This window comes from Heterodontus francisci, chromosome 1, assembly GCF_036365525.1.
Source record: "Heterodontus francisci isolate sHetFra1 chromosome 1, sHetFra1.hap1, whole genome shotgun sequence".
Taxonomy (NCBI): Eukaryota; Metazoa; Chordata; class Chondrichthyes; order Heterodontiformes; family Heterodontidae; genus Heterodontus; species Heterodontus francisci.
This window is the reverse complement of record NC_090371.1, coordinates 54338316-54360970: the sequence shown is the minus strand read 5'-3', so window position 1 is coordinate 54360970 and position 22655 is coordinate 54338316. Positions and strand designations below refer to the sequence as shown.

Here is a 22655-nt window from a genome sequence, read left to right as displayed (position 1 = left end):
CCCCTACAGAAATTCGCCTCCTCCACAGAGCAGTTGCCATTTTGTTCACAGGTTGAAGTTAGTGCCTCGAAACAACTGCTAGATTTGCAGAAAAACAATTCCATCCCATTCTGCATTTGCCCTTATCTATCCACACCAACTTATGTAGGAAAACTACCAAATCATCTTATCACTACACAGGAAAGTACCATTCATGCAGTGCCCTGCATCTCCAGGTCACCTTAAGCCAGTGCACTGATTTCAAAAGGCACTTGGATGAACACTTGAAGGAAATAAACTTGCAGAGGGGATAGAGCAGGGGAATGGGACTGACTGAATTGCTCAACAGAGAGCTGCACGGACTCGATGGGCCAAATGGCCTCCTTCTGTGCCATAAATGACTCTATGATGTCATGCCATGCATCAATTGCTCTTGGTGAAATAAGGTTGGGTAGTCTTAATTCAGCAAAAAACTGTACAATTTAGACTAGCTGAGTCTCATACTGATATAGTGGATGAAAATGTTATCATTGCTCAACTTGAGAGGTAACACATGGTTGGCATAGAACCCAATAAACTTTATGTGCATGATCCTGATGGTGAATAGCGGAAATGAATTCCTTATCTTTATTAACAAGTATACTGCAATTCATTATCCCTCCCAGAAACATTCACAGTCCTTCATATACAACAAATTACTTTGGAGTACAATGACGATTATCTGTGCAATCATGATGGCCTTGCTGACCACAGCAACATCTTACAAACAGCAAGATTAATGGCCAGTTAATCTGTTTCTTGGTGGTGTAGGCTGACGGAGGAACGTTGGTGAGGATGCTCTTCTTCAACAAATACCATGGGATGTTTACTATCCATTTGACTTTACAGAACAAAAAGATGAAGCTTTGCTTTAATCTCTCATTTGAAGGCAAAGAAGTCTTGACAGCGCCGCGCTTGCCAAGAACATAGGAACAGGAGTAGACCATTTAGCCCCTGGAGCCTCTTCCACCATTCAGTAAGATCACAGCTGATCTGCGACCTAACGGCATATATCCACCTTTGCCCTAAGAGAGGGCCTTAAACCATAATTTTCTCACAGGCAAAGATGAACAATTACTCAAATAAGGTTTATAAATTCAAAAGAATATATTTTGGCATTAGAAGAGAATGTGACTGTAGTCAGGTGACTCAAATCATCACAGATATAGCCAGCCAGCATATTTTGATCATTCACTTCTCAATTAAACTTTAAAAAGTTAATTTATTATATTGCACAAGCTATTAGATGTTAAAATATTTTCCCTAATTGCTCATCATTCGTATTGATTTCTCTGTGCTTCCCTTTCCATCTTACCACCGATATCATCCACAAGTTCCTTCAGATGTTTCAAGTGGTTCAACGCCCTGGTGAAAGAAAAATTTCAGCTGTCACTACACTTTAGCCTGCGTTCATACACTGCTAGGGGTTTGTTTCTATTCATACAAACCAGATTGGAACTGAAGCTATACAGAATACCTACCTGAGTATCTGAATTTACCATTTTGTCTGCACATCCTTTCTCCACAGTCCTTTTTCACTAACTTAACCCCAAATGCTTATTCCAGTTGATTTTTTAAATTTAAAGTTGATGTATTGACAGAAAGATGTTCCATTGCATGATAACTAGATACACTGATTATTTAGACACACCTTATAAGCAATGCCCATTCAGTTCAATAAATCTTAGTTAACAATAATGCAGCATTTTCTGAAACCAGCAATTATAATCTAGCTCACAAATAAAGAGATAAAATCAGCAACTATCACTGAACTTAACTAGCAGCATGCCTACTACCCAGACGTACCGTACAAAAAGGAAGCTAGCCATTTGAATACAAGAACCAATTTTAGTACTGAGATAAGAAATGCCACATACTGCAGCATTTATCATTAGAGATTCCAAATTCATATAGAATTTAATAATTGAGAACTGAAAGATTAAAAAGATCAGAAAAGACTGACCAGGATGGGGCTTCTCTGCTTTGCAAAGAAAAGGTTTAGGGGTGACCTAATTAGAAGTGTAAGATTCTGAAACTATTTGATAGGGTAGATGTAGATAAAATGTTTCCACTTATGGGGAGCCCAAATTTAGAACCATAAATAGAAGATTGTCACTAATAAATCCTGTAAGGAATTTAGGAGAAACTTCTTAATCCGGAGTGGTGAGAATGTGGAACTTGCCACTGCACTTTTTTTTATTCTTTCACAGGATGTGCGAGTCGCTGGCAAGGCCAGCAACTACTGCATGTCCCTAATTGCCCTGGAGAAGGTGGTGGTGAGCTGCCTTCTTGAACTGCTGCTGTCCATATGGTGTAGGTACACCCATAGTGCTGCTCGGGAGAGTGTTCCAGGATTTTGACCCAGCAACAGTGAAGGAACGGTGATATATTTCCAAGTCAGCATGGTGTGTGGCTTGGAGAGGAACTTGCAGGTAGTGATGTTCCCATGTGTCCCTTGCTCGTCCTTCTAGGTGGAAGAGCTCACAGGTTTAGAAGGTGCTGTCGAAGAAGCCTTGGTGAGAGCTGCTGCAGTGCATCTTGTAGATGGTACACGCTGTGTGGCTGTGGTGGAGGGAGTGAATGTAGTGGATGGGGTGCCAATCAAATGGGCTGCTTTGTCCTGGGTGGTGTCGAGCTTTTTGAGTGTAGTTGAAGATGCACTCATCCAGGCAAGTGGAGACTATTCCATCACACTCCTGACTCGTGTCTTTTAGATGGTATACAAGCTTTGGGGAGTCAGAAGGTGAATTAGTCGCTGCAGAATTCCCAGCCTCTGACCTGCTCTTGTAGCCACAGTAGTTATACTGTGGTCCAGTTCAGTTTCTGGTCAATGGTAATCCCCAGGATGTTGATGGTGGGGGATTCAGCAATGGAAATGGCACTGAATGTCAAGGGGAGAGGGTTAGATTCTTAGAGTCATAGAGTTATACAGCACAGAAACAGGCCCTTCAGCCCATCGTGTCTGTGCTGGCCATCAAGCACCTATCTATTGGAGATGGTCATTGTTTGCCACTTGTGTGGCACGAATGTTACTTGTCATTTATCAACCCAAGCCTGAATGTTTGACCAGGTCGTACTGCATGTGGATATCCAAAATTGTTACAGCGCAGGAGGAGGCCATTCGGCCCATCCTGTCCACACCGGCTCTCTGAAAGAGCAGCTCCCTCAGTTCCATGCCCCTTCCTTCTCCCCACAACCGTGCATATTCTTCCTTTTCATATTACTATCTAATTCCCTTTTGAATGCTTCAATTGAACCTGCCTCCACCACGTTCTCAGGCAGTGCATTCCAGAACTAACCACTCGCTGCATGAAAAAGTATTTCCTCATGTCACTTTTGTTTCTCTTACCAAATGCTTTAAATCTGTGCCCTCTCACTCTCAATCCTTTCACGAGTGGGAACAGTTTCTCTCTATCTACTCTGTCCAGACCCCTCATGATTTTAAATACATCTACCAAATCATCCATCAGCCTTCTCTTCTCCAAGGAAAACAGTCCCAACTTCTCCAATCTATTTTCATAACTGAAATTCCTCATCTCTGGAACGACTTCCGTGAATCCTTTCTGTACTCTCTCCAACGCCTTCACATCTTTCTCAAGTGTGGTGCCCAGAATCAGCCGAGGCCAAATCCTAGTTTCCTATACAAGTTCAACATAAATTCCTTGCTTTTGCACTCTATTAATAAAGCCCAGGGTACTGTATGCTTTATTAACTGCTCTCTCAACCTGTCCTGCCACCTTCAATGACTTATGCACATATACACCCAGGTCCCTCTGCTCCTGCACCCCCTTTAGAATTGTACCCTTTATTCTATATTGTCTCTCCATGTTCTTCCTACCAAAATGAATCACCTCACATTTCTCTGCATTGAACTTCATCTGCCACCTGTCCACCCATTCCATCAACCTGTCCATGTCCTTTTGAAGTTCTACACTATCCCCTTCACAGTTCACAATGCTTCCAAGTTTTGTATCATCTGCAAACTTTGAAATTGTGCCCTGTACACCAAGGTCTAGGTCATTAATATCAGGAAAAGCAACAGTCCCAACACTGATCCCCATGACAAACCTTCCTCCAGCCCGAAAAACATCCACTAACCACTACTCTTTGTTTCCTGTCACTCAGCCAATTTCGTATCCATGTTGCTACCATCCCTTTTATTCCATAAACTACAAGTTTGCTCACAAGTCTGTTGTGTGGCACTGTATTAAGCGCCTTTTGGAAGTCCATGTACACCACATCAACAGCATTGCCCTCATCAACTCTCTGTTACCTCCTCAAAAGACTCCAGCAAGTTAGTTAAACATGATTTTCCCTTAAGAAATCCACGCTAGCTTTCCTTAATTCGTCCACGTGACTATTGATTTTGTCCCGAATTATATTTTTCTAGAAGTTTTCCCACCACCAAAGTGACTGGCCTGTAATTGCTGGGCTTATCATTACACCCTTTTTTGAACAAGGGTGTAACATTAGCAATTCTCCAGTCCTCTAGCACCATCCGAGTCTAAAGAAGACTGAAAAATTATGGCCAGTGCCTCTGCGATTTCCACCCTCACTTTCCTCAGTATCCTTGGACGCATCTCATCCGGCCCTGGTGCTTTATCTACTTTAACTACAGAGAGCCTATCTAATACTTCTTTATCAATTTTAAACCCCTCTAGTGTCTGATTTACCTCCTCTTTCAACATTGCTTGGGTTGCATCTTCTTCCTTGGTAATGACAGATGCAAAGTATTCATTTAATACCTCAGGCTATGCCCTCTGCCTCCATGTGTAAATCCCATTTCTGGTCCCTAATCAGCCCCACTCCTCCTTTTACCACCCTTTTACTATTTATATGCCTACAAAAAACTTTGGGATTTCCTTTAATACTAGCTGCCAGTCTCTTTTCATGGTTTCTCTATGCTTCTGCACTTCCCCTTTGGACCTTCTATATGCAGCCTGGTTCTGAACAATACATTCGACCTGGCATCTGGCACACTTTTTTTTCTTTATCTTAATCTCTACCTCTTTTGTCATCCAGGGAGCTCTGGATTTGTTTGCCCCACTTTTCCCCTTCGAGGGAACATACCTTGACTGTGCCTGAACTATCACGTTTTTGAAGGTAGTCCATCGTCCATCTATCGGTTTTCCTGCCAGCATTTGACTCTGATTTATTCTCCCCAGCTCCATTCTTATCCCATTGACGCTTGCCTAAGAATCTGAGGAGTCTTGAATAGTACTGACCACTGTGCAATCATGAGTGAAAATCCCCGCTTCTGATCTTATGATGGAGGGAAGGTCATTGATGAAGCAGTTGAAGATGGTTGGGCCTAGGACAATACTCTGAGGAACTCCTGCAGTGATGTCCTGGGACTGAGATGATTGGCCTCCAACAACCACAGAATTTCCAGCACCTCACCTGCCCTTGTAGCCACAGTATTTATATGGCCGCTACAGTTAAGTTTATAGTCAATGGTAACCCACAGGATGTTGATGGGGAAGTACCTGACCGAATAGCACAGATGCATTTAACGGCAGCTAAATAAGTACATGAAGGAGAATGGATTGAAGGATATGTTGATAGGATGAGATGAAGTTGGTTGGGAGGAGACTCATGTGGAGCATAAACACCAGCATAGATCAGTTGGGCCAAATGGCCAGTTTCTGTGCTGTAAATTCTATGTGATTCTATAAAATGAAACACCTAATTTATACCCCAGTACAGGTTGCTCTGAAGATCTCCTTTTGGGGATGGTACCCTCTACAAGACGCACTGCAGCAATGCACCAAGGCTCCTTAGACAGCACCTTCCAAACCCGCGACCTCTACCAACTAGAAGGACAAGGGCAGCAAATGCATGGGAACACCACCACCTGCAAGTTCCCCTCCAATTCACACACCATCCTGACTTGGAACTATATCGCCGTTCCTTCACTGTCGCTGGGTCAAAATCCTGGAACTCCCTTCCTAACAGCACTGTGGGTGTACCTACTTCACATGGACTGCAGCGGTTCAAGAAGGCAGCTCACCACCACCTTCTCAAGGGCAATTAGGAATGGGCAATAAATGCTGGCCTAGCCAGCGACGTCCACATCCCATGAATGAATAAAAAAAAGAGGGGAATAGATCTGCACACATTTGCACTAGTGTGAATGATGTTTGTTCACACTGTGAAAACTGCATTTGCACCTTCTACACCATTTTCTAACACTAATCTGTTCAAAATGAATACAATCTAATGCATTTACAGTCACTACAGACTACCAAAATCTATTTACATTTTCCATGTAAAATGAAGTGCATCATCAGATGAGAAGAAAAACATCCTTAAATCTTCCCAAGATAACCGGAAATTATTTTTTCCCATGGAAATTTTAATGCTAGTCAAAGAGCCAGTAAAGCATTTCTGAGGCTATGAAAGAGCTCCTATTTACTAAGCAAACGATAATGCTAGGGACACAGAAGCAAAATACTGTGGATGTTCTGTTTCTAGCATTTTCTGCTTTTATAATTAAAAGAACTTGCTGTAGGATCTTACACGAATGAGCATTTATCCCCAGTAAATAATTGAAGATGATTTTTAATATGCACAGTAACGATACAGCCAGATGAATTACCTATTCATCTCATCCGATGAAGTCATCTGATAAATTACAGGATTATAAACCAATTAACAACCTGTAAGAGGACTCAGTTGTATTTAATAGATGTTACATGCAATGTTACAAAGACACGTTGGGTTGATTTCAAGTGACGTTGAGCCTAAAACATTAAATTACTATATTAGGGATGGAAAGTCTATTCTAAAAAGTTTGGCACTACTTAATTACTACTTCTCAACTTTCCTTGTTCTCTATGCTATTCTTTTTAAACTTGATGGTGCTCTGTACAATGGACTTTGGTCTTTCAAAAAGAACAATTTTGTGTGCGTGTACATTTAGTGCTAGGGCACTCTAGGGATGACCCAAATCACTTTATAGCCAATGAATTATTTCTGAAGTGTGATCACTGTTGTTTTGTAGGCAAATGTGGCAGCTAATTTATGCACGGCATGATCCCACAAAACCAATGAGAGGAATGGCCAGCTAATCTGTTTTTGGTGGCATTGGTTGAGGAATAAATGTTGGCCAAGACACCGGAGAATTCGCCATCTCTTCTTCTTACATTGAACTGAGAGGGCAAACAAAGCCTCGACTTAATGTCTCAAACAACAACAACTTGCATTTATAAAGTGCCTTTAATGAAGTAAAATGTGCCAAGGCACTTCATAGGAGGGCAATCAGACAAAAATTGGCACTGAGCCAAAGGAGGAGACATTAGGACAGGTGACAAAGTGGCAGGTTTTAAGCAGCATCTTAAAGGAGCAGAGAGAGATGGAGAGGTCAAGAGTTTTGAGGAGGGAATTCCAGAACTTAGGGGCTAGCCAGTTAAAGGTACAGCTGCCAATGGTCAGCCGAAAGAAGTGCGGGTGCAGAAGAACCCATCCAAAGGACAGCACCTCTGACAGTGCAGCATTCTCTCAATACTGCACTGAACTGTTCAAGTCCCAGATTCTGTCATTAAGTGAAACACAAAAAACATCCAAACATTTAAAGTAAAATAAATCCAACAATCGCCCATGGTGTTGCACTCAGGGAATCAAGACCAAGTGTCGTATTCAGTCCAAGCAAGGTTAGAGGGAAAGGAGATAAAATGGACCAGAGAGTGGAAAATACAATGAGGAGAGGAGAGGAAGACGAGAGGGGAAGATAGAAGAAGGCGGGAGAAGAAGGAAAAGGAAAGAAAAGAGAAAAGATGAGAGGAAAGAGAGGGAAGAAGGGAAGTAAGGAGAGAGCAAGTCGAAAGGAAATAGTACAGGAAGAAGGAAAGCAACAAACAATCTCAGCAATGGGGAAGTTAGGAGAAGTTGGTTTATGAACCTCAAGCACTTAGCAGAAGACAAAAGGAGTTATAGGGAAGAGCAGACCCAAGGACAGAAAACATCCAAGTTGGAAGGGAGCAAAGGCAATAATGTTTCTTGGGAGGAAGGTGTTCGAACTGTTACAGACGAATCTCAGGGGGTTGGGGGAGGGGGGGGGCGTTGTTGGGAGGGGGAAGCAAAATCATCAATGCACCTCAATGAGGGAGAGTAAGCGCAATCAAAGCAATGGACTACTCTGCAGGTACTGCTGCTAGTAAGCAACAGCCTTGAGTGGTCAGCAGGTGATAATTGCAAAAGCTGTTCTGTTTAGGTGGTTTGGCTCAAGTAGGAAACATTGGGAAGGTTTTTTTTGAGGGGTGGAGCAGGGGCAGAATCTCTCTGGTTAATGGCATGTTCAATGTTGTACCTATGAACATGCCAAGATCAATCTTTGGGTGTCTCAAAACTATTGCACAGTTGGTACTGAAAGGTTTGAGATCTGTGAGCATTTATGGCTTGGTGCATTGGCAGGTGGAACAGGAAAGCATCATGGGGATTCTGGAATGGTCTACCAAATGAATAAAGTAAGAGTGACACTGTACAGACCAGATAAATCCAAAGGGACAACTGGACATAAGAACATAAGAAATAGGAGCCCAAATAGCCTGCTTCGCCATTCCATAAGATCTTGGCTAATCTTGGGCTTCAACTGCACTTTCCTGCCCACTTGTCTTATCCTTCGATTCCCTAAGAGACCAAAAATCTGTCTATCACAGCCTTAAATATATTCAACAATGAATCATCCACAACCCTCTAGGATAGAGAATTGCAAAGATTGAAAACTTCAAAATATTGCAGGGAACCAGTGAAAAGATGGGGTTCTGGGTTTGTCGGAGGGATCCAAACGTATCTTAAAACTGGAGGCCATTGAGCAGGCAAGGGGGAAGAGATGCCACTGAGAACTAAAAGCATTTTTTTTTGTTCATTCCTGGGTTGTTTCGCTGGCTAGGATAGCATTTATTCCCATCCTCAACTGGCCTTGAGAAAGTGGTGGTGAGTTGCCTTCTTGAACCGCTGCAGTCCATGTGAGTTAAGTACAGCCACAGTGCTGTTAGGAAGGGAGTTCTAGGACTTTGACCCAGCAATAGTGATGGAACGGCAATATAGTTCCAAGTCAGGATGGTGTGTGACTTGGAGGGGAACGTGCAGGTGGTGGTGTTCCCATGCATCTGCTGCTCGTCATTGTAAGTGGTAGAGGTCGCGGGTTTGGAAGGTGCTGTTGAAGGAGCCTTGGTGCGTTGCTGCAGTGCATCTTGTATATGGTACACACTGCTGCCACTGTGCGTCGGTGGTGGAGGGATTGAATGTTTAGAGTGGTGAATGGGGTGCCAATCATGCGGGCTGCTTTGTCCTGGATGGTGTTGAGCTTCTCGAGTGTTGTTGGAGCTGCACCCATCCAGGCAAGTGGAGAGTATTCCAAAACACTCCTGATTTGTGCCTTGTAGATGGTGGACAGGCTTTGGGGAGTCAGGAGATGAGTTACTCACCGCAGGATTCCTAGCCTCTGACCTGCTCTTGTCGCCACAGTATTTATATGGCTACTCCAGTTCAGTTTCTGGTCAATGGTAACCCCCAGGATGGTGATAGCAGGGCATTCAGCGATTGTAATGCCATTGAATGTCTTGGGGAGATGGTTAGATTCTCTCTTGTTGGAGATGGTCATTGATTGGCACTTGTGTGGCGCAAATGTTACTTGCCACTTATCAGCCCAAGCCTGGGTATAGCCCAGGTCTTGCTGCATTTCTACACGGTCTGCTTCAGTATCTGAGGAGTCGCAAATGGTGCTGAACATTGTGAAATCATCAACAACATCCCCACTTCTGACCTTATGATGCAGCTAAAGATGGTTGAACCTAGGACACTATCCTGAGGAACTCCCGCAGTGATCTTCTGGGACTGAGATGATTGACATCCAACAACCACAACCACCTTCCTTTGCGCTAGGTATTACTCCAACTAGAGAAGAGTTTGCCCCAATTCCCACTGACACCAGTTTTGCTAGGGCTCCTAGATGCCATATTCAGTCAAATGCTACCTTGAAGTGAATGGCAGTCACACTCACCTCACCTCTTTTTTCCATGTTTGGACCTAGGCTGTAATGAGGTCAGGAGCTGAATGGCCCTGGCGGAACCCAAACTGAGCGTCACTGAGCAGGTTATTGCTAAGCAAGTGCCGCTTGATGGCACTGTCGACAACACCTTCCATCACTTTACTGATGATCGAGAGTAGACTGATGGGGCGGTAATTGGCCGGGTTGGATTTGTCCTGCTTTTTGTGTACAGGACATAGCTGGGCAATTTTCCACATTGCCGGGTAGATGCCAGTGTTGTAGCTGTACTGGAACAGCTTGGCTAGGGGCGCGGCAAGTTCTGGAGCACAGGTCTTCAGTACTATTGCCGGAATGCTGTCAGGGCCCACAGCCTTTGCAGTACCAGTGTCTTCAGTCGTTTCTTGATATCATGTGGAATGAATCGAATTGGCTGAAGTCTGGCCTATGTGATGCTGGAAGGTTCAGGAGGAGGCCGAGATGGATCATCAACTCGGCACTTCTGGCTGAAGATTGCTGCAAATGCTTCAGCCTTCTTTTGCACTGATGTGCTGGGCTCCCCCATCATTGAGGATGGGGATATTTGTGGAGTCACCTCCTCCAGTTAGTTGTTTAGTTGTCCAGCCCCATTCACAACTGGATGTGGCAGGACTGCAGAGCTTAGATCTGATCCATTGGTTATGAGATCGCTTAGCTCTGTCTATAGCATGCTGCTTGGCATGCAAGTAGTCCTGGGTTGTAGCTTCACCAGGTTGACACCTCATTTTGAGGTATGCCTGGTGCTGCTCCTGGCATGCCCTCCTGCACACTTCACTGAAAATATGAGACCTAGCTACATGGTCATCTGCCCTGATATTGCCTAAGATAGGTTCCGAACGAGAGAAAGGTAGAGAGATGGAGGGGTTTAGGGAGCGAATTCCAGAGCTTAGGGCATAGGCAGATGAAAACACCGTAGAGGAAGCAATTAAAATCAGGGATGCTCAAGCGGTCTGAATTAGTGCAGCACAGATATCTCAAAGGATTGTGTGGCTGTAGGAGATTACAGAGATAGGCAGGGGTGAGGCCATGGAGGGATCTGAAAACAGGATGAGAATTTTAAAATCAAGATGTTGCTTAACTAGGAGCCAGAGTCATAGAGTCATACAGCACAGAAACAGGCCCTTCGGCCCATCGTCTGTGTCAGCCATCAAGCACCTAACTAGTCTAATCCCATTTTCCAGCACTTGGCCTAAAGCCTTGTATGCTATGGCGTTTCAAGTGCTCATCTAAATACTTCTTAAATGTTGTGAGGGTGCCAATGTAGGTCAGTGAGGACAAGGATGGCATGGCTTCATGCGATTAAGAACAAGGGCAGCAGAGTTTTGGATGACCTCAAGTTTACAGAGGGTAGAATGTGGGAGACTGGCCAGCATTAGAACAGTCAAGTCTAGAGGTAACAAAGGCATGAATGAGTGTTTCAGAAGTAGATTAGCTGAGACAGGGGCAAAGTTACACAAGTTTTTATTTATGCTTTCATGGGATGTGGGAGTCACTGGCAAGGCCAGCATCTGTTGCCCATCCCTAATTGCCCTTGACAACTGAATGGCTTGCTAGGCCATTTCAGAAGGCCGTTAAGAGTCAAGCACATTGCTGTGGGTCTGGAGTCGCATTTAGGCCAGACCAGGTAAGGACAGCAGATTTACAGCAATTGATTATCATTACTGAGACTAGCTTTCAATTCCAAATTTTATTAATTAAATTTAAAGTCCACCAGCTGCCATGGTGGGATTTGAACCCTAGTCCTCAGGGCATTAGTCCAGGCCTCTGGATTACTAGCTCAGTGACATGACCACTACACCACCATCTCCCTGTGAAAATAGGGGGTCTTAGTGATGGTGCAGCTATGTAGGCGGAAGCTCATCTCCGGGCCAAATTTGATAGAAAAGTTGGGCGCAGACTGGTTCAGCTTCAGACTGTTGTCAGGGAGTGGGATGGAGTCGGTAGCTAGGGAATGGAGTTTGTGATAGGGATTGAAGTCAATGGCTTCAGTCTTTCCAATATTTAATCGGAGGAAATTTCTGCTCATCCAGTACTGGATGTCGAACAAACAATCGAATAATTTAGTGACAGTGCAGGAGACCAGAGAGGTGGTGGTGAGTTACAGCTGTGTGCCATCAGCACACACTGTGGAAACTGATGCTGTGTTTTTGGACGATGTCGCTGAGGGACAGCATGTTGATGAGAAATAAGAGGGAACAAGGACAGATCCCTGGGGGACACCAGAGGTAATGCGGGATCAGGAAGAGAAACCATTGCAGGTGATAATCTGGCTGCGATTTGGTAGATAGGAATGAAACCAGGCGAGTGCAGTGCAATCGAGCTGGATGATGGTGGAGAGGCACTGGAGGAGGATGGCGTGATGAATCGTGTCAAAGGCTGCAGAATACTCTGACGTAACATTAACTCTGTTTCTCTCTCCACAGATGCTGCCTGACCTACTGAGGAGTCCCAGCATGTTCTCTTTTTATTTCAGATTTCCAGCATCCGTGGTATTTTGTTTTTGGACCAGGATTGGAAGTTGGTGTTCAGCAGTTTAGTGGGAACAGTGTCGAGGAAGGAGGAGGTGGAAAAGGTGAGCTCGGAGAGGACATTTTTAAATTGAGGCATTGCTGGACCAGGAGCCAACGTAGATCGACGCTCACAGGGATGCTGGATGAATGGGGCTTGGTTCTGTACAGAAATTAACCTTTCCACAATGACAGCCACAAGATCACATTTGCAAAGCAACAGTTTAGCCAAGTGTCACAACAACCTACCGCAGTGCCCACTGATAATGGCTTTGCTGTAACCCAACATTAAATCGGCAGATCAGAGCACATTTATATACCTCTGTAATGATTTGTTGCCAGGTGCCTCATCAAAATCCAAGCCCTGTGTCTGAGTCATTATGTTTTTAGGTATCTGTTTAAAAGAAAAGTTTTGTTTAACAAATGGATAAAATCATGAATGTAGCAATAATTACATGTAATATATTTTAAAAATACCTTCAGACACTGATTGGTCTTTGGAAGTCCACCAAGTGTCATTTAGAAGCTGAGTTGCTTTTAATTGTCTATAAAGCCCACGAACTTGCTCTTTCCCTGAGACCGTGTAGCACCTCTATCACAATCTTGGACAAGATATTAAAAACTCTGACAGGGAGACACGTTTCATCATAGTCTCCAGTTCCTCTCTCTCAACCTTCCTTGTTTCTCTCTCTATATATATTATTGATACTACATACATTACTCCTCTGAGCTACAAATACATCATCCAACCTGCCCTTTCTCCTCCTTGCCTGTTTTGAAATCAAGACTCATTGTATTATCTGCTCGCAGGATTTTGAAACTTTGTAACTTCTTACCTTGTTGATTTAGTTTGCATTTTCTCCTGCTGTGGTGGTTTCCTGACCTTTCACTTTTTCACCCAGAGGGTGGTGGGGATCTGGAACTCTGCCTGAAAGGATGGTAGAGGCAGAAAGACCAAGAGCTGGAAGGTGGGATTAGATTGGATAGCTCTTTTTCAGCCAGCACAAACATAATGGGCTGAATGGCCTCCTTCTGTGATATAAATCTTTCAATGGGTGGAATCTTGTGGACTTAGTCCTATGGAGGGACCATTTCTGGGGCAACAATCCAACTGTCCGAGTAGCAGGCCTTCTGGTTACTCTTTACAGGAGTCAACTAATTAAGACTATGCCTCAGGGATTGATGTCCAATTATGGGGAACAGGCAGGATGAAGTGTCAGAAGCACGAATGAAGGATCAGTTTTTAAAGGGACTCTGGCACTACTCACAGCAGCAGCATTGTGCGGTGTGGTTTGTTCAGAGGCACGAAAGAGGAAGAGAATGGATGGGAGACGGGAAGGGCTGCTTCACCCACTTCAAGGATATATCCCTAGAGGTGGAAGCAGCCAGGGCATGGAGGCAGGTGCTTTTTCCAGAAGATGGTAGAAAGAGGTCAGCCAGCCTCACCAAACAGACTTGGCTGGAGGTCACAGAGGAGTGAGCCACTGTAGTGTGGAGTGGAGGATGTGGATCTAGTGCAGGAAACATTTCAATGACCTCATGAGGTCTGGCAGGGTGAGTTCGAGCATGGCCACCCAACCCGAACCAGACCAGACCCGCGTCGGGGTCGGGTCTCTCTTCCAGGTCCGACATGCGGGGCCGGGCCGGACTGGACACAATGCTGCCTTTTGCTCAGGGAGGGAAAGGGAAGTAAACTCATCAACCAGAAGTCTTCAGTCAAACAGTACTGCAGATCTATAGTAACTTCATTCTGGGAGTCGGGTTGGGTTGGGTTGGGTCGGGCGTGGGAAAAAAACAGAAGGGCTCGGGCCCGGGTTGGATGCGGTCGGGTCGGGCCCGGGTCGACTTTCAATTGCATACCCAAGCAGGCCTTTAGGTGAGTGCCATGCAACTCTCAGCTCACAGCCATCACTCTCACTTTCTTTGCAGTCTCCAGCACAGATAATCCATTGAGACACATAAACCCCAATCAAACAGAAGAATTTCTCCCCAGGCTCCGCCTTAACACTCCATCTCCACAGCCAGCATTGACACTCACCCATAATGTGCTGACCTAGCACTCCCCATCCCACAAGACCCCTCCCCCTCAAATGTCATGCATACCTCCTGAACAAAGACTGTACTTCAAACAGTCCTAACTCTCTGCCATTTCTCGTTGCAGAAGGGGAGTCTACATTCCCAGGAGAGGCAGAGAAGTGATGGTGGAGTTGCCTGCTTGGCCATTGTGATGGCAATGGCGGAGAATGCCCTGGAAATTGGCAGTGTGGCAGCAGTGCAGGCTGTCACCGGTAAAGAGATGGGGTGGCATAGAGACTGAGTGAAAGCATTAAATATCTCACTTCCACATTGCACGGTCCTGTAACACATGTCGAGCCTGTTACACCAATGCATTTTGTTGAATGATATTTTTCTTTGGTCCACTGACTGGAAATCTGAATTTATATTTTTTTTGAAGAAATTTAAAAAGAACATTTAAAACAGGATGACTGCTAACAGCTTAAGATGATCACCTAGTTTGCTACACTGTATCCTATATTGCAAAGGACTGTGAGGAGGGAGACAAAATGTCTGTGTATTTCCCAGCAAGAAACAAGACCCAGGAAGTTTAAAGGAACTACCTGTTCTTTTCAGCAGAGAAATACTACTAGCTGCTGTGTTTGAATGACTGAGTGATTGTCATGTGACAAGCCCCTCCCCATCTGTGGTTTTAATGGGGGTTTTCTCTGCAACAAAGGAGAAGCAATTGGACTCGACATGAACAGACCCTAAGTGTGGGGTCTCTCTCTCTCTATTCCAGCTTGAAAGCTTTCAAATCCTGCCTACTGACTGACCACCTTTGCATACTCCTGCTACAGTCAGAAACTCGGTTGGAGGAAATGATCCGCATCACTGTTTCTACAAGACCCATCGAATCAGTCATCTACCTCTTCAAACTAAAAGCCTCAGGACCACCAAATTCAGTTAGAAGCCACCTGAATCACCAAACCTCAGACTGTATACCTTTTTTATGGACTCTAACTCAACCAATCGACATTTCCCCACTCTAACGCATTTGTGCGCGCGCGTGTGTGTGTGTGTGTATAAATGTCCAGAGGTGCGTGTGTGAGTGAAAGTTGGCATGTTGTTTATCATTTTAGTTTGGTTTAGGTACAATAAAGTTAACCTCTGTTTTTTTTTATTCGTTCATGGGATGTGGGCGTCGCTGGTCAGGCCAGCATTTATTGCCCATCCCTAATTGCCCTCGAGAAGGTGGTGCTATAACTGAGTGGCTTGCTAGGCCATTGCAGAGGGCATGTAAGAGTCAACCACATTGCTGTGGGTCTGGAGTCACATGTAGGCCAGACCAGGTAAGGACAGCAGATTTCCTTCCCTAAAGGACATTAGTGAACCAGATGGGTTTTTACAACAATCGACAATGTTTTCATGGCCATCATTAGACTAGCTTTTAATTCCAGATTTATTAATTGAATTCAAATTCCACCTTCTGCTGTGGTTGGATTTGAACCCATGTCCCCAGAGCAATACCCTGGGTCTCTGGGTTACTAGTCCAGTGACAATACCAGTACGCCACCACCTCCCTCTGTTAACTCAAGAAAACTTGTCTGATTGGTTCTTATGATCATAGCAAGTAAGTAGTCAAACACTTACCGAATTGGCCAGTACATCCACTTTAAGAAAGAATTTTTAAAAATATATTATTCTTTCATGGGATGTGGGCATCACTGGGAAGGCCAGCATTTGTTGCCCATCCCTAATTGCCTTTGACAATTGATTAGCTTGCTAGGCCATTTCAGAGGGCAGTTAAGAGTCAACCACATTGCAGTGGGTCTGGAGTCACATGTAGGCCAGATCAGGTAAAGATGGCAGATTTCCTTCCCTAAAGGACATTAGTAAACCAGATGGGCTTTTACAACAATCAATGACAGTTTCATGGCACTATTACTGAGACTAGCTTTCAACTCCAGATTTTTATTTATTAATTATTTGAATTTATTAATTGAATTTAAATTTCACCAGATGCCATGGATTACTAGTTCAGTGACAATACCACTACACCACCACCTCCCCCTGCTGTGGTCAAACAAGGAGAGGGAAAAGAGGGAAGCCCTTCAATCCCTCCTCACTTGACTGTAACAAGCTATTGTCACCATATAACAAATATGGTCTGCAAAATGCTAGGGATTGATCCCTCTGTCACCTATATGCAGCACGAATGAATGTCTTTCATCTTCCACAGGGACATTGCTGGAGGTGCGCCAAGAGATGAGGGAGGAGGCAATGCAGTCCTCGGAGCACCGTCACTTGCCTCATGCACACCTTCCACCAGTGCAGATACACTCACTGCCGTGGGTCCTGCATCACAGATAGAAAGGGTGGCACAAGGTGAGGAACATTTCACATGTAAGCAGCAGCAGGTGCTGGAGGCAGGGACAGCTGTGCAGAGTCCCTTTCGGAGTCCCAAGGACACCTCCAGCTATGCTCAACTCGACACAGATGCTGAACCTTGGCTACTTGTGGTGCAACAATGGGAAATGTGTGGGAATGTCAGAATTTTGGCAGGCAGTGCGCACCCTTGAGCTGAAGATAGAGGAGTCCATCTCGGCCACGAGTGCTGTGATGTCTCAGGCATTTGAGCGTACGATCACCTTGCATAGGTGTTCAATTCTCCTAATGAAATGGCACCAAGTTGCTTTTGCCCAATACAATCTATTATATTTGCCTCAAGGAGTTGCTCCTGTCAGCACAAATTTTTGACTATGGCTGGTCTAATACTTGCCACTTTCCCCCTTTACACTGCTGATTTCAGGTCTAATTCAGCCCTCAATGACTTCCCACTGTGCACTCGCCTTCTCTAACTTGCTGAGTTGCCAACACAGCATGTGAACGTGCAACATTGAAAGCGTAAAATGACTACTGATTGAGGCTATACCTGCTTCAGGCCTGGGGGTTTGCAACTTCACTGCCAACCTGCCTTGACAGAAGGAAGCGGGAAGAAGTTGGGATACCTGCCCGACAGTAATTTCTGCTATTTTCCCGGCCCACCCACCCATGATCCCACCTTCACCGGCCTGGGAAAACTCCTCCCTATGTTTCGTCTAAGTTTCTAAATTTTAAAGGAAAATCTAGAGACAAGAATAAATAAGATTGTAAGAAGTGTGGAAGCTTTAGAGAGGGTGCAGAGGAGATTTACCAGGATGCTGCCTGGACTGGAGGGCATGTCTTACGAAGAAAGGTTGAGGGAGCTAGGGCTTCTCTCATTGGAGCGAAGAAGGATGAGAGGTGACTTGATAGAGGGGTACAAGATGATGAGAGGCATAGATAGAGTGGATGGCCAGAGACTTTTTCCCAGGGTGGAAAGGTCTATCACCAGGGGGCATAATTTTAAGGTGATTGGAGGAAGGTTTCGGGGAGATGTCAGAGGTAGGTTCTTTACACAGAGAGTGGTGGGTGCGTGGAATGCGCTGCCAGCGGTGGTAGTAGATACATTAGGGACATTTAAGCAACTCTTGGATAGGTACATGGATGATAGTAGAATGAAGGGTAGGTAGTTAGTTTGATCTTAGAGTAGGTTAAAGATTCGGCACAACATCATGGGCCGAAGGGCCTGTACTGTGCTGTACTGTTCTATGTTCTAAGTCACTATTAAAGGGCCATTGGAGAGTTACTTTCAAGTTTTGACAAGTACAAACAAATTCAAGATATGATTTTGCCTTTTTCAATATGTGTACTGCACTCAGGAGGTATTTAAAGAATGGAATAAGCACTGAGGGGACCTGAATAAAATCACTGAAGAATGGGGCAGCCCAGATTAAGAAAGGGAGGATTACTGATATGGTGCTGGTGAATGGGCAAACTGTGCAAATGAACCACTTTGAACCTAAAAAGTATATAGAGCAGGGGACTTTCTAAATGGTTGAAAGCTAGAAACAGTGGAGGTCCAAAGAAACTTGGGGGTCCAGGTACATAGATAATTAAAATGTCCTGAACAGGTACAGAAAATAATCAAAAAGACTCATGGAATGTTAGCCTTTATATCTATCGGAATAGAATACAAGTGAGTAGAAGCCATGCTTCAGTCAAACAAAGCCCTGGTTAGACCACACCTGGAGTATTGTGAGCAGTTTTTGGCACAACACCTTGGGAGGAAGAGCAGCATAAGTTTACCAGAATGATACCTGGACTCCAAGTGTTACAATTGGAAAAGAGATCACACAAATTAAGACTGTATTTCCCCGGAATTTAGAATGTTAAGGAGTGATTTCATTGAAGTTTTCTTGATAATAGGGGGAACAGATAGGGTAGATAGAAACTATTCATGCTGGGTGGGAAGTCTAGGACTGGTGGGGGGGTTCTCTAAAAATAGAGTGTGACCTTTCAGGAATGAAATTAGGCAACATTTCTACACCAAAGGGCAGTGGCCATTTGGAATTCTCTTCTGCATGCAGCAACTGATGCTAGATCAATTGTTCCTTTTAAATCTGAGATGGATAGATTTTTGTTAAGGAAAGGAATATGGGGCAAAGGCAGGTTGGGTTGCAGATCAGCCACAATCTCACTGAACAGTGGAATAGGCTCAAGGGGCTAAATGGCCTCCTCCTGTTTCTTCTTTGGCCTCCTTATCTCGAGAGACAATGGATAAGCGCCTGGAAGTGGTCAGTGGTGTGTGGAGCAGCGCCTGGAGTGGCTATAAAGGCCAATTCTAGAGTGACAGGTTCTTCCACAGGTGCTGCAGAGAAATATGTTTGTCGGGGCTGTTACACAGTTGGCTCTCCCCTTGTGCCTCTGTCTTTTTTCCTGCCAACTACTAAGTCTCTTCGACTCGCCACACTTTAGCCCCGTCTTTATGGCTGCCCGCCAGCTCTGGCGAACGCTGGCAACTGACTCCCACGACTTGTGATCAATGTCACACGATTTCATGTCGCGTTTGCAGACATCTTTAAAGCCGAGACATGGACGGCCAGTGGGTCTGATACCAGTGGCGAGCTCGCTGTACAATGTGTCTTTGGGGATCCTGCCATCTTCCATGCGGCTCACATGGCCAAGCCATCTCAAGCACCGCTGACTCAGTAGTGTGTATAAGCTGGGGATGTTGGCCGCCTCGAGGACTTCTGTGTTGAAGATACGGTCCTGCCACCTGATGCCAAGTATTCTCCGGAGGCAGCGAAGATGGAATGAATTGAGACATCGCTCTTGGCTGACATGTGAACTCTTGAACCACTTCCAGAGCGTGGTCGCCAATATTGATGGATGGAGCATTTCTGCCGTCCTGCCCCATGATGTTCGTTTTCTTGAGGCTGATGGTTAGGCCAAATTCATTGCAGGCAGCCGCAAACCTGTCGATGAGACTCTGCAGGCACTCTTCAGTGTGAGATGTTAAAGCAGCATCGTCAGCAAAGAGGAGTTCTCTGATGAGGACTTTCCGTACTTTGGACTTCGCTCTTAGACGGGCAAGGTTGAACAACTTGCCCCCGATCTTGTGTGGAGGAAAATTCCTTCTTCAGAGGACTTGAACGCATGTGAAAGCTTCTATAAAGCACCTTTAATATAGTAAATGGTGCCAAGGTGCTTCACAGGGGTGTTATCAAACAAAATGTAACAATGAGCTACATAAGGAGATATTAGGGAAGATGACCGAAAGCTTGGTCAAAGAGGTAGGTTTTAGGGAGCATCTTAGAAGAGAAGCAGACACGTTTCAGAAGGGAATTTCAGAGCTTAGGCTGTTGGCAGCTGGAGGCAGAGCTGCCAATGGTGAAGCTATCAAAATTGGGATGCTCAAGAGGCCAGAACTGCATGACCTTTCAACCTTGACAGAATGGTGATGTCTTCTCCTGTTACAACTTCTGGTGGTTATTAGTGAAAATGATCAGGTCATTTGACTTGCTGAGGAAATCATGTGATACATCTGTGGACAGCTTCGAGCTGACACTGTGGATGTTTCCTGTCGGCATGGATGGAGCCAAACTTATTACATTGAGGACCAAGATGATATTGACAGCTGCGGGCAAAGCGGTACTTATGAATGATGTAATCGGGAAGCCTCCCTGAAGGAGATGATGCTTGTCTGTCACAGTTTCCCTGCTATAATCTCAGCTTCCTTAGGCACATCCCTTCTGACTTTCTTACATAGTTGTAACTTGCTATGGCAGGGTTAGATATGATATAGTGTGCACCACTGAGACCTGACAGGATGTTGTGCTTGTCACCTCACACTTGCAGCTACCCTTTTCTGCTTTTGCCAATTGTCCTTTGCCAACTTATGTATTGCATATATGAATATGATGCTTTGTGCTTTGAACAAGTTCTTCAACTAGCAACAATCAAGATTGATGAATAATGTAATTTAGACCACTGTGGCATTCAGAACCAACCTTTACTCCAGTGTGATCATGAAGCATTTGAAACACGACAAAATGAGTGTTTAATTGCTGTTCACTAGTGCTCCAATATCACAGACATTAGGAGTGATGCCAACAATAACTTACAGGCTTAAAAGAGGGAAAGCATGTCAATTTCTCTTTAATTAAGTGAAGTACAGCAGACCAATGCTGAAAGAATAGCTGATAAGGTAAATCAGGAAGCCGCAGCTATGTGACATCCAGCTTGGGTTTTAAAACTTTGAAAATAATAGGAGGAAATGAAACCCGAAAGAGTTAATACTTTCAGCAATTTGAGATAAAGGGAAGGAATGCATTCGGGTGGGTGACTGTGTAATCAGTCAGTTGTTCAGTTCAAAGGCAGTAATGAGCCAGGCAGAGAACTGAACGAAGAGAGTTGAAGTTAAAGCGCCCTAGGATTAATGACTAATGATGACTCAGTTCCTACACATGGCTAGGCTCAGTAACTCACTAACTAACGTGCTTAATGAGATCATCAATGCTCTGTGCAAAAACAAGCACATTTTCATTCAAGAATCAGAAAATATTCTTTGCTGCTTCTTTTTTTTTTTAAATGTATTTTCCCTGTCCTCATTTCCAGACAGTGTTGACACACACTGGGGTTCAGTTCCAGGGTTCTTCTTTGAAACCTTAGCCAAATGGTCAGTTTTCAGGTACGAGTCTGAACAGTAAATAAGCAAGAGTTTATTTAACTGCGAGGTATTATTGCAATCAAGTCTGACTCATTTTATACATGTGCACTTTTGTGTGTGTGGGTGGGATATTGCATAGTGATCAGGATCGAGAAGACTGGCTGATTTCTGTCGCTTTTTAAAAAAAAGACAAGTGTGGAGATCGTCAAAAGCCCTTGTGCAGTTGAGAGTAAATAGCAGCCAAAAAAACCCTTTCGCTTTGCACTGTGAACAATTTATTGTTTTGTAGTGGTGAGAAGAATGAGAGAACAGTGAGGAATCTGCAGTGATTAAGTGTAATGGAATAAAAGGGACAGTAGCTCATGGAATAAAAGGGATGGTAGAGATATGGATACAAAATTGGCTGAGTGACAGGAAGCAAAGAGTAGTGGTTAATGGATGTTTTTCAGACTGGTGGAAGGTTAGTAGTGGAGTTCCCCAGGGATCAGTGTTGGGACCCTTGCTTTTCCTGATATATATTAATGACCTAGACCTTGGTATACAGGGCACAATTTCAAAGTTTGGAGATGATACGAAACTTGGAAGCATTGTAAACTGTGAGGAGGATAGTGTAGAACTTCAAAAGGACAGAGACAAGTTGGTGGAATGGGCAGACAGGTGGCAGACAGCTGGCAGATGAAGTTCAATGCAAAGAAATGTGAGGTGACCCATTTTGGTAGGAAGAACATGGAGAGACAAAAAATAAAGGAAACAGTTCTAAAGGGGGTGCAGGAGCAGATGGACCTGAGTGTATATGTGCACAAGTCATTGAAGGTGGCGACACAAGTTGAGAGAGCAGTTAATAAAGCATACAGTATCCTGGGCTTTATTAATAGGGGCATAGAGTACAAGAACAAGCAAGTTATGTTGAACTTGTATAAGGCACTGGTTTGGCCTCAGCTGGAGTATTGTGTCCAATTCTGGGCACCTCACTTGAGGAAAGATGTGAGGGCTTTGGAGAGAGTACAGAAGAGATTCACAAGACTGGTTCCAGGGTTGAGGAACTTCGGTTATGAAGATAGATTGGAGAAGTTAG

General features: G+C 44.4%; 1 protein-coding gene across 2 annotated transcripts in view; it reads right to left on the bottom strand.

Annotated features, from left to right (window-relative positions):
* Positions 1–578: 578 nt before the first annotated feature.
* c1h18orf54 (chromosome 1 C18orf54 homolog) overlaps positions 579–22655 on the bottom strand; it is a 72889-nt gene continuing 50812 nt past the window's right edge. For both annotated transcript variants that reach the window (XM_068030669.1, XM_068030679.1), the window contains 2 exons: positions 12873–12946; positions 579–1383 (listed from right to left, as the gene is read on the bottom strand). In XM_068030669.1, the coding sequence (XP_067886770.1) occupies positions 1293–1383; positions 12873–12946 (165 nt within the window). In that variant the 3' untranslated portion in view covers positions 579–1292. The remainder of the gene's footprint in view (positions 1384–12872; positions 12947–22655) is intronic.